Source organism: Mobula birostris, chromosome 31 (genome assembly GCF_030028105.1).
Source record: "Mobula birostris isolate sMobBir1 chromosome 31, sMobBir1.hap1, whole genome shotgun sequence".
Lineage (NCBI taxonomy): Eukaryota > Metazoa > Chordata > Chondrichthyes > Myliobatiformes > Myliobatidae > Mobula > Mobula birostris.
Window position 1 is genome coordinate 30798382 of NC_092400.1, and position 13045 is coordinate 30811426.

The 13045-nt window shown below is 42.5% G+C and overlaps 1 protein-coding gene across 1 annotated transcript in view; it reads left to right on the plus strand.

Moving 5' to 3' along the window:
* LOC140190729 (2'-5'-oligoadenylate synthase 3-like) overlaps nt 1–13045 on the plus strand; it is a 130674-nt gene that overhangs the window by 16888 nt on the left and 100741 nt on the right. Inside the window, 2 exon segments of the mRNA XM_072247545.1 lie at nt 1168–1300; nt 7047–7517. Coding sequence (XP_072103646.1) covers nt 1168–1300; nt 7047–7517 — 604 coding nt within the window.

The following is a 13045-nucleotide window of genomic DNA, read 5'->3' on the forward strand; positions in this document are numbered from 1 at the left end:
TTTCACCTTGTGTTTCTCCCTCCCCTCCCCCAATTTTTAACTCTACTCTTCATCGTTTTTTTCTCCAGTCCTGCTGAAGAGTCTCGGCCCAACAGTTCGACTGTACTCTTTTCCGTAGCCTGGCCTGCTGAATTCCTCCAGCAGTTTGTGTGTGTTGCAAGGTTCAAAGGTTCATTTTTTTAAAGGACATATGCATTATACAATTCTAAGATTTTTCTTTTCCAGGTAGCTATGAAACAAGGAAAAACCATAGAAGTCATTTCAGAGAGAAACAGCAACCCCAACCCCCTGCACAAAAAAGAAAGGCTACACGATCCTCGATCACCAAAGCCCCCCTCCTTCCACACAAAATGGAACAAGAACATCAGTCCCCAAATCCCCCTTTTCCTGTAAAAAAACTTACAAAAACAACCTTACCTCCACTTTATGGAATTCTTCATATGTTATTCACTCTAATGTTACTTCTTTGTATCAATGAGTTTGTCCATTATCACTCAGATTTTATTACTGCTCAAATTGCATTTCCTCCTCACAAGACATATAGAAAAATACTGGTTAATAGTTGCAGAGATACAGATAGCTGCACGGAGTTTCAACACAGGAATTGGCTTCTGAGGTATTGAAACCCATCGTGAATCACACCATCAAAAAACCCTGGTCCTTGGTGTCCTCACGTGCAGGATTTTACAAATGGTGGATAAAACTCACTTCCAGTACAGCCAGTGACATGAGGGAAAAGAGCTTGTAATTGAGGACGCCATTTGCTGTACTTCAGTGTTGTTGCCTCCATTGGAGTCTAGGTTAAACCTGAAAGACAATAGGACAACTGAGAAGTCTACTGGTTTCCTGATGAACAGGGAAGAATATTAGGTCAAACTTAGTAGTTTTGACTAATCCCCTTCACACCACGATGGGCAACAAACCCTGGTCTTGCCAGCCAGTCAATAGCATCTTGTTCTGTGGTTTCCAGGGGTGGGCAGGTATTTTAGTCCTGAACTGAACTTGAGGGGCTTGGTCAAAAAGTATTAAATTTTCCATCAGTACTTCTTGGTGTATGCGTACTTTGAAAACAAATGGCATATACAGCAACTCCATGACATTTTCAATGAGATGGATGTCGAGCTGTTGAACTTACGAGGTCTTTGTTGAAATGGTTTTATTTTTCAGACCAATAATTCTTGACCCTGCTAATCCAACTGGAAACGTGGCTTCATCAGATGGCTGGGACGTGATGGAAAATGAAGCCAGGAAGTGCCTAAGAATACCTTGTGTCTCTAGTGTCAGGGCATGGAATGTCCAGGTAACTGGTTTAAGGAAATGATGAATGTGGAAAGACATTTACTTGCCCACTTCTTCCACCGCACCAATGCCTAGCTGTTGACAGATATCCCAGATTGCCCTGGCCATGGGAGAAGGTGCAGTCTGTCACAGGCCTTTGTGTTGTCCTTCAGGTTCATTTTCTGTCCATAGTGCTGAAAGTCACAACCTTGACCTTCCATGCTGCAGTTCTGAACACTGGTTGGACCTGTTACGTACCCCATAACTGGGTTGCCAAACCAGCAGAAATGGATCACTCCAGTTGGCGTCTGGATTACTAGAACTAAGAAAGTTTTATTAAAGAAACAAGCAACACAGTACTCTAATCAAAAAAGGATAATAAATGCAACAGTTCAGCAATGATAAACACACATGTACACAGAATTAAGATAACAAGATTAATCAAGCTCTATCGTTGTTTAGGGGTAAATGACCAGTTTCAAAGTGACACAGTCTAGTTCAATTTAGTTCAGTTCACAGTAATCGTTGTCATGGCGATGGACAATGGGGGGGAGGAGAGAGAGCAAAATGAATGAATATTCAACACAGCTTCCACACAGACCTTTGCAGTCAATTTTCGGGCGAGCCCTTTGTGATATCATCTGAGGTCACCGACCATGACCGCTCCGTTTCCAGATACGACCGTTTCTCTGCGCTGAACCTGGCACCCAGGCAAGGGTGGACACACACCAGGTTCTCGCCGATCGTGCCTTTCCACCCTGAGCGTCTAAGGCTGATCCCGCGATCAGCCGTCCAAGAGCTTCCCACCGACTTGTGAGAGGCGCACCGCTTCCAGGGTCTCGTTACCTCGGGGTATCGTGTGTGTCCTGCCTTAGCGAATCTGTCCCTTTTTATCCCCCTGCTGGGGTATCGCCTGTCCATCACTTCAAACAGTTCAGGGTTCAAAGGAGGAGCCGCTCCTGACAGCTCTCCTTCCCCTTCATTACACATCTCCAAATGCTGCGCCATTGTTTTCCTTATCTCTCTCTCTCTCCTGAAGACAGGTGGCAGACCAACTGCTGATCACACAGGACAGCTAACATCTTATCTTTGTGTATTCTCGTCACAGACCCGAAAGTTGGTGGTGTAGTGGATAGTCCGGAGTGTTGTCAATGGTTACAGCATGACATTGATAGAATGCAGAACTGGGCTGAGAAGTGACAGATGGAGTTCAACCCAGATAAATGTGAAGTGGTTCATTTTGGTAGGTCAAATTTGAAGACAGTATATAATATCAGTGGTAGGACTCTTGACAGTGTGGAGGATCGGTGAGATCTTGGGGTCCATGTCCATAGGATACTTAAAGCTGCGGTGCAGTTTGACAGTCTTGTTAAGAAGGTGTATGGTGTGTTGGCATTCACCAACCGTGGGATTGAGTTCAAGAGCTGTGAGATAATGTTACAGCGATATAAGACCTTAGTTAGATCCCATTTGGAGGACTTTGCTCAGTTCTAGTCACCTCACTACAGGAAGGATGTGGAAACTATAGAGAGAGTGCAGAGGAGATTTACAAGGATGTCGCTTGGATTGAAGAGCGCGGCCTATGAGAATAGGTTGACTGAACTTGGGCTTTTCTCCTTGGAGTGACGCAAGATGAGAGGTGACCTGATAGAGGTGTATAAGATGATGAGAGGCATTGATCATGTTGATAGCCAGAGGCTTTTTTCCCTGGGCTGGAATGGCTAACACGAGGGAGCATAGTTTTAAGGTGCTTGGAAGTAGGTACAAGGGTGATGTCAAAGGTAAGTTTTTCACACAGAGCGTGGTGGGAGCATGGAATGCACTGCCAGTGAAGGTGGTAGAGCAGGATACAACAGAGTCTTTTAAGAGACTCTTAGATAGGTACATGGAGCTTAGAGAAATAGAGGTCTATGCGGTAAGGAAATTCTTGGTGGTTTCTAGAGTAGGTTACATGGTTGGCATGACATTGTGGGCCAAAGGGCCTATAATGTGCTGTAGATTTCTATGTTCTATGTTCTAATTGAGCTAAACAAAAGCCTAGAGAAGAAGGCACATGAGTGATAAACAGTTTTGTATGCACTGCAACATGTTCTTTGACCTGAACAATTTTTTTAGTGTTTGGGAATACACATGATCAAGGACAATATCTGAGAGTGTGAGGAAAGGAGAATTGAGGCCAAGAGGTACAGTCTGCCACCAGGCCTCCTGGTTCTAGTGTTTGTTTGTGTTGTCTTCCCAAGGTCTTGTCCACTGAAATCTAACAGTATTTACCCAGTGTTGACTTGGTGATCCTTCTAACCAAGACAGAAGTGAGCTCCTTCCTTCTATTTAATGCATCTTCAACCGTGCAACATTAAGAGTGTGGAGAGCTGAATGCCAAATTGGCAGCATCTGTCGAGCAGTCTGGTGAATGGCGCCTTGACAGTCTGTCGTGCCTTGTTCCAGCCAATGCTTCCAGTGCATATGTCAACAGTCACCCCACTCACCATGACACTCTAAGAGCTCATGTGAATATCGGCACAGGGCCACTCATTCTCTTGTCGTGTCTCATCTCCAAAGTAGAAGATCAAAACTTATGATTTCTTGTCTTGTCTTGTGCATCTTAGCCAGTGAAGAAGTTTGGACCCACTGCAACTAAATCTTTTTTGTGGAACTCTAATATGACGTTTTTGAACTTAGCATGTTCCCTTATAATATCTGCTGAAAAATCTTCAACGATTCTAATCATTTTTCCATCAAAGTCAATCATACCTTTCCAACGAGATTCACGAATTATACGGTCCTTTGTTTGAAACTCATGAAAAGCGATTAGCACTGAATGAGGTTTGCTTGTAAATATTCTGTTCCCAGGTATTCTATGCGCTCAGTCGATCATTGGTGTCGAATTGAAAATATCAGGAAATATCTGAACCAGAAGGTTTGCAAAAAATTCCGTAGGACAATCGCCTTCAGTTAACTCTTCAAGACCAAGAATTCATATGTTATTCCTTCCACTTCTGTTTTCTAAATCAATAATCTTCTGTCTTAGTTCGTTGTTAACCTTGGATTGTTTTTCATAAAGCTTTTGCAGGTCGTCCATTTTCTCATCCAGAATCGACAGGGTTTCTTCATTCTCTTTTATTCGTTTATCGTGCTCAGTTAGGATTTCTTGCATAGAATCCAGTTTTGTGCTTAATTGCTTAATTTTAAAGCCAAGTTGTTGAAACTCTTGGAGGATTCTTTTCTGAATCACTGCAATTCCTCGGAGGTTTCCTTTCTGTGGTTTTGCATCAATTCAATAATAGAATGCAAAACTGTAGAAGAATCTTCTTCTTTTATTACTTTCAGCAGTTCTCGTAGTCATAGTGTCAGATCAGGTTGGAAAGTAGGAAAAGTAAAGTAAACTAGGAGCGGCTGTACAAAGCTGTTAATCCATCCACTGCCAACAGGAAGTCTCATAAAAACTTTTGAATTAGGTTTTCATTAAAGGTACAATTATTTGGGTTGAATCAGAATGAAATAAAGCTGGTGATCAATGGCCCACTCCGTCTCTAAATGTCTCCAAATAGTGGTTTCCACTGAGATGCTCAGATCTTTTCAACATTACTGAACATTTGTGGAGAATGAGATAACACATTGGGAATAAAATGATGCTTATGTCAATGAGATGGAGCAACATGAGACGCATATATCACGTATTTATTTATTTTCTTTACGGCATGATCCCACCTGTTCATCCAGGTCTGCTGGTGTGACCACCTACCAATATAAAGGGTGATTCACCAAACTGGATGACATTTTATGTCTCAATTTACAGAAGAAAGTCATAGAAAAGACCACATAATCAGGCCCTTTGACCCATCGAATCCAGGCTGAACAATTTAAACCACCTAGTCCCAATAACCTGCACTGGGAACATAGCGCCCCCCCCCCTATACTCTTCCTTTCCATGTGCCTATCCAAACTTCTCTTGTATGTTGAAATTGACTGGATATCTCCTCACACTGCTCATGGTCTCAACAAGTTCATATATACTCACCCCTGCCACATGACATTTCAAACTCTGGACTGCTTTAGCCTTTTAAGCAATTGTTCTGACATACATACACACACACGCACACACACACACACACACACACACACACGCACACACATAAACCATGCAAGGATCAATTCTATTATTTTTCAAACTATTTAATTATGTATGCAGACTTGTCCTAGTGGACTTCTCCATGAGGATACTAAATGGAATTGTTATGTCCTACAACTTCAAAACTTAAAACTAATTCAAAGGAAGACCCGGGAGTCTGGGAATGCGGGTCTAACTTTGTGTTTACCTTTAAACGAGGCAGGCACATACCACATGGTAGTGTTGTTGCCTGTTCGTCAATGGAACTAGGTTAAGAAATAAACTACGCAACTCATAAATAATCTAATCTTGCACTTTATTGTCTCTGTACAAACAACAATGTAACTATGTTGATCCCAGACCAACAGCTTAGAACATAAAGTCTACTGCTTCCTTGGTACCAATACTCACTCAGGCCACTTTTCCAATTTGTAACACTGAAATGGGGGATCTCCATTGGCCCAGATGATCGATTCTTTCTTCGCCCAGCCTCTGGCAAGGGGGCTCTTCCTTGCAATGGTGGGTCTCTTGGGAGAGTTATTGCTGATAGAACGCTCGAAGTTTATTCACCCTTACCAATTTAAAGATTGTATTCCAGTATCATTGGCTGTAGGTCATCTGATTAATCTTTAACCCAGATCAAGCCAAAAAAGTTCAGTTTTGGTTGATTTCTTTTTCTCGTACTCTTTGTGTTCGATTCATTCAGCTGCTTGACCACGACTGGTAGAAACGACTACAGAATTCAACAGAAAAACTGAGTTACAGCAAGTGAAATTAACAAGTATCTAACCTGTAACTTGATGATCACACCAAAGTGGGTTCCTTTTTTGGTTGTATCTTCAGCTGTGTAACATTAATGAGAACTAGTTTTAATATCATAGGCACATGTCATGAAATTTGTTATCTTTGCGGCAATGCAGTACATAATAGTGAAAATATGAACTACATTATGTGTGTGCATATATTATATCTTAAATAGTTGAATTAAGTAAGTAGTGCAAAAAAGAAGTTGTGGTGTAGTGTTTGTGGTTTCAATGTCCATTCAGACAGGAAGAAGTTGTTGGGTGTGACCTTCAGGCTTCTGTACCTCCACTCTGATGGTAGCAATGACAAGAAGGCATGTCCTTGGGAGGGGGGGTCTTTAATGAAGGACGCCACCCTTTTGAGGCATCGTTCCTTGAAGATGTCCTGGATACTACGAAGGCTAGTGCGCACGATGGAGCGGACTAATTTTACAACTCTGTGCTGGTTACCTAATCCTGTGCAGTAGCTCCTCTCCCCCACACCGCCCATACCAGACGGTGATGCAGTCAGGTAGAATGCTCTGTCGAAATTTGCAGGTGCTTTTGGTGACAGGCCAAATAGTGGAGTATGGAGCTCCAAATGAACAGCAAATCAGCGTTGTCTGCTGATTGAGACCATGACAGCCTATTCTACACTGTCCTAGCTCGCATTCCCATGGCACGCATCCACCCTCACTTCAGCCTCCACAATTTATTCCACAGAGTGCTCTTGGTGCAAGTGTAGTTTTGCACACTAACGACACCCATAACTACCTTTCAAGTTGTCGTTTCCCATCTCCCTCTTTTGTTTTCTGTTGCCTATGAAGTATAAAATGAACATATTTTACCTCTGCCCATTTTTGTTTTGTCTACCTCAGCCAGTGAAGACATTCCGAGTCACGGTGACGACCCTGAATTGTAACCCGTTACAGCAAAATGCCAGCATTTACAACAAGGTCTCTGAGATTAAACGCGGCATCCAGGAAAAGTGGAACATCCCAGCTCTTCAGCAATGCCTGCTATTCAAAGACACCATTCTGGAGGATAGGATCACCTTGCTGGATGCCAAGATCTTCTTTGATGCAGAAATCCAGCTGGTCACCCTGAGTGTAATTGTCCGAATAAACGGGCGTAACCTGACAATCCAGGTTTTGCCAAATGACAAGGTTTCAAGTTTAAAAGATAAAATTGAATCCCTGGAGCGAATCCGGCGAAGCCAGTACTACTTAACCTTTCAATCAATGCCGCTTGAAGATGAACGTACACTGCAATCTTATGGCATTAAGCAAAATTCTACCATCCTTGTCAACCTGAGATTGCGTGGTGGCAGTGAGATTCAACCTTCTAATGCAGAGGATCCTAACTAAACAGTTTGAAAATCAATGGCAGTGATAAAGACCTGAATTAGTTTTTTCATTTAAGGAACTATTGGTTAATTACCTTGGTCGAATCAACATTAACTGTAACTGATGTGAGGTAGGAACTCTTGAAACACATATTCCATATTGTGTTCTTTTTGATGGAACATAACCCAAGTTAGCTAACGTAACCAATATCTGCTGATGGAACTGGGGGTGATTTGGAAGCTTGGATGACTTATGCATCTTGGGTACCTTGTAAGGCACAATCCAACCCCCCTCGGACCTCACCAAACCCATGTGGACACTTCTCCCACGGTGGACTTTAAACTCTGGCAAGCCTTAAGCTTGTCCACAACTCTCATCTCTTACACCACACACGTACAAAGTGGATTGACGTGCCTATTGATTTTTGAATCTATTCAATTATTATGAATTTTTTTTCTCAAGGCACTTCTCTTAAGCATCATAAATATAATGACTTGAATCGAGTAAAAGATTTTTCTGCGAATCCACATCGGTACAACGTGAAAAATAGCAGCCATTGGCTGTACGGCAGGGAATAACCTTTGCTCAAATTATCTGAATAATATTAATTTAATATAATGTAAATTCTATTTTGTACCGTGCGAAATTCGGCAGTCAATAAATAAAGCTGTTTTAATGTTTGAAGGATTATCGGGCTAGTTTTGCTCAATCGGAGATCATATATTCATCTAAAATTGTCTATTATGGGCTACTTAAACTGACTGACGAGAAAAGATAGGAACAGAATTTGGCCATTTGCACCATGGGGCCTGGTCCACCATTCCATCATGGCTGAATTATATGCCCTCTCAACCTCATTCTGTTGCCTTCTCCCTGTAACCTTTGATGCTTTTACTAATCGAGAACCTATCAAACTCTGCATTAAATAAACCCAATGACCTGGCCTCCACAGCCATCTGTAGCAATGAATTCCACAGATTTACCACCGTCTCGCTGAAGGAATACCTCCCCATCTTTGTTCTGAAGGTTGTGCGCCCTGGTCCTCGAATGCCCCATTATAGGAGACATCCTCTCCACATCCAGTCTATTAAGACCTTTCACTGTTCAATAAGTTTCAATGAGATTTTCCCCCTCATTCTTCTAAACTCCAGTGAGTACAAGCCCAGAGCCATCATATGCTCCGCATATGTTAACCCTTTCATTCCCAGACCATTCTTGTGATCCTCCTCTGGATGCTCTCAAATACCAGCACATCCTTTTCACTGATAATGAGCCCAAAACTGGTCACAGAATTCCAAGTGTAGTCTGATCGATGACCACTGAATTATTTTCCCATTTGTGTTCTAAATGTCCATTCTGTAAGGATCAGTGTGCTCCGCTTCTTTTTTATTCACACGATGTGTGTATCTCCAACAAGATCAGTATTCAAATGACTATCCATCACTACTCCTGAATGGCTTACTGGCCAATTCAGTGAACAGTTTAAAGTCAACACATTGCTGTGAATCTGGTGAGGCAGAATGGGTTAGAAGTCATCGAACTGGTTGGGGGGGTTAAACAAGCTTAAACTTCTTAACCACAGAGTCAACCTGCACATCTGCTTTGAGTGTCCAATGGATTCGGACTCCAAGATCCCGCTAATCCACACTGCCTAGAGTCTTACCATTAATACTATATTCTGCCATCATATTTGACCTACCAAACTGAACAACATCATACTTATCTGGGTTAAACTCCATTTGCCACTTCTCAGCCCAGTTTTGCATCCTATCAATGTCCCGCTGCAACCTCTGACAGCCCTCCACACTATCCACAACACCCCCAACCTTTGTGTCATCAGCAAACTTACTAACCCATCCCACTACTTTACCATCCAGGTCATTTATAAAAATCAAGAAGAGTAAGGGTCCCAGAACAGATCCCTGAGGCACACCACGGGTCACTGACCTCCATGCAGAATATGACCCGTCTACAACTACTCTTTGCCTTCCGTGGGCAAGCCAGTTCTGGATCCACAAAGCAATGTCCCCTTGGATCCCATGCCTCCTTATTTTCTCAATAAGCCTTGCATGGGGTACCTTATCAAATGCCTTGCTGAAATCCATATACACTACATCTACTGCTCTTCCTCCATCAATTTGTTTCGTCACATCTTCAAAATATTTAATCAGGCTTGTAAGGCACGACCTGCCCTTGACAAAGCCGTACTGACTATTCCTAATCATATTATACCTCTCCAAATGTTCATAAATCCTGCCTCTCAGGATCTTCTCCATCAACTTACCAACCACTGAAGTAAGACTCACTGGTCTATAATTTCCTGGGCTATCTCTACTCCCTTTCTTGAAAAAGGGAACAACATCCACAACCTCTGGAACCTCTCCCATCCCCATTGATGATGCAAAGATCATTGCCAGAGGCTCAGCAATCTCCTCCTTCGCCTCCCACAGTAGCCTTGGCTACACCTCATCCAGTCCCGGCAAATTATCCAACTTGATGCTTTTCAAAAGATCCAGCACATCCTCTTTCTTAATATCTACATGCTCAAGCTTTTCAGTCCACTGCAAGTCATCACTACGATCACCAAGATCCTTTTCCATAGTGAATACTGAAGTAAAGTATTCATTGAGAATGTCTGCTATTTCCTCCGGTTCCATACACACTTTCCCACTGTCACCCTTGATAGGTCCTATTCTGTCATGTCTTATCCTTTTGCTCTTCACATACTTGTAGAATGCCTTGGGGCTTTCTTTACTCCCGCCCGCCAGGCCTTCTCATGGCCCCTTCTGGCTCTCCTAATTTCCTTCTCAAGCTCCTTTTTGTTAGCCTTATAATCTTCTAGATCTCTACCATTACCTAGCTCTCTGAGACTTTTGTAAGCTTTTCTTCTTGACTAGATTTACTACAGCCTTTGCACACCATGGTTCCTGTACCCTACCATAACTTCCCTGTCACATTGGAATGTACTTATGCTGAACTCCACACAAATATCCCCTGAACATTTGCCACATTTCTTCCGTACCTTTCCCTGAGAACATCTGTTCCCAATTTAGGCTTCCAAGTTCCTCAAGTTCCTGCCTGATAGTCTCATAATATCCCTTACTTCAAATAAACATTTTTCTAACTTGTCTGTTCCTATCTCTCTCCAATGCTATTGTGAAGGAGGTAGAATTATGATCACTATCTCCAAAATGCTCTCCCACTGAGAGATCTGACACCTGACCAGGTTCATTCCCCAATAACAAATCAAGTACAGTCTCTCCTCTGTAGGGTTATCTACATATTGTGTCAAGAAATCTTCCTGAACACACCTATAAAACTCCACCCCATCTAAACCCCTTGCTCTAGGGAGATGCCAACTGACATTTGGGAGATTAAAATCTCCCACCATGACAACACTGTTATTATTACACCTGTCCAGGATCTGTTTCACTATCTGCTCCTCAATATCCTCTTTACTATTGGCGGCCTATAAAAAACACCCAGTATAGTTACTGACCCCTTCCTGTTCCTAACCTCCACCCACAGAGACTCCATAGACAATCCTTCCATGACGTCCACCTTTTCTGCTGCCGTGACACTATCTCTGATCAACAGTGCCACGCCCCCACCTCTTTTACCTCCCTCCCTGTCCTTTCTGAAACATCTAAAACCTGGCACTTGAAGTAACCATTCCTGTGCCTGAGCCATCCAAGTCTCTGCAATGGCTACCACATCATAGCTCCAAGTACTGATCCATGCTCTAAGCTCATCCGCTTTGTTCACAATACTCCTTGCATTAAAATAGACACCATCGGTTTGAATGCTTCCCTTCTTTATCACCTGCCTATCCTCCCTCACACACTGTCTCCAAGCTTTCTTTATTTGTGAGCCAACCGCCTCTTCCCCAGTCTCTTCAGTTCAGTTCCCTGACCAGACGAAGGTCATCGAGCTACACCTCCAGTTCCCTAACATGGTCCCTTAGGAGCTGCAGCTCGACACACCGGCTGCAGATATGGACGTCTAGGAGGCTGGGAGACTCCAGGACCTCCCACAACAGACACCGAGCACAGAAAATCGGCCTCACACACATTCTTCCTTTCCACAATTAACACGGGTAAACCTGCTTCGCTCATCCCGTTACTGCCAAAGCCCTCTCACTTTGCTGCCTGCTCCGAACCGAAAGTGACAGTTTTGTGTGGTTCAAAGAAAGCATTGCAGATACATTGTAAATATAGAATTGTCCTTTTATCTTTAGCATATAAAATGTCATGTAGTCTTACGTTGAGCAGACCTCTTCCTCTGAAAAGGTCTCAATATGATGCCTGCCATGTCTCATTTTGTCGAATCAAGAGGCTGCTTCATATCTACCAGCTACTTCTCTCTGGTGACTTTGTTCATGTGACAACAGGTGCAAGATTTACACTGGCAGGTCATATTAATTCTTCGAGTGAACAAGAGATACTTTGGGAAAAAGATATCCATGCTGGAGAATTTAAGTTTATCTACGTTGGCCTAAATATTGGAAGTGCAGCATGAGTATTTAAAAGATGGAATCATTAAAGTGATCTTTACAGGTTCAGGGTACAGTCAAAGGGCCAGTAGATGGTTGTCCTTTATACTGAGGTATTGAACAGTGGAGGACATAGGATTCATTACGGCTGCACGAACTTTGGTTCAATCACCACATGAGTACTTCTGAACAGCACCAGCATAGATGGGATATAATAGCCCAGACAGAGAGAGCGACAAAGACTTAAGTTCAACTTCAACTTCAGGTCTATTGTCATTCAACTATACATACGTATACAACCTCTGGGACAAGGTGCAAAACACATACAGCACATATAGTGATGACCAAGCACATACAGTCACAAAATAACATGAGCACAATGCAGAATGATTGCAGGACTCCAGGGTCAAATTATCCGGTGAAATAACAGTCTCATTTGAAATCCTTGGAATTTAACCGGGTAAGGGTGACTTGGTTTACGTTTCCAAGGTAAAGGTGTATAATTGACAGAGCTATATACGATAATAAGAAGCAGTGATAGAGTAGACAGCCAGAGCCTTTTTTTTCCAGAGTGGAAATGATTGGATGAATGTGTAAGAGAGTGGTAAGTGTGTGCAATGCATTGTCAGAAGTGAGGGTAAAGGCAATACATTATAGAGATTTAACAGTCTTTGAGTTAGGCACATGGATGAAAGAGAAACAGAGGGCCCTGTGTGAGGTATGCATCCGAGTGATCTTGGCCGAGGTTAAAAGGTTGACATACATCTTGGGCCAAAAGGTCTGGACTGTGCTATATTATTCTGCGTTAAGTAGAAGTGAATGGTTGGATAGAAATAAACCCATCTCTCTTTGAGAGTCCAACCCTTTGTAAATGATCTGAAAGTTCTAGATTCTCATTTCAGGAGTGACTTTAGGAAACATTTCAAAACAGACAATGGTATAAACTTGGATAAATTTATTCTCATTTGCATATCGTAATTGATGCCAGGTTCATTGTTAATTTGAATTCTGAGATTGATTGTTGAAAGCCAGTGGTATT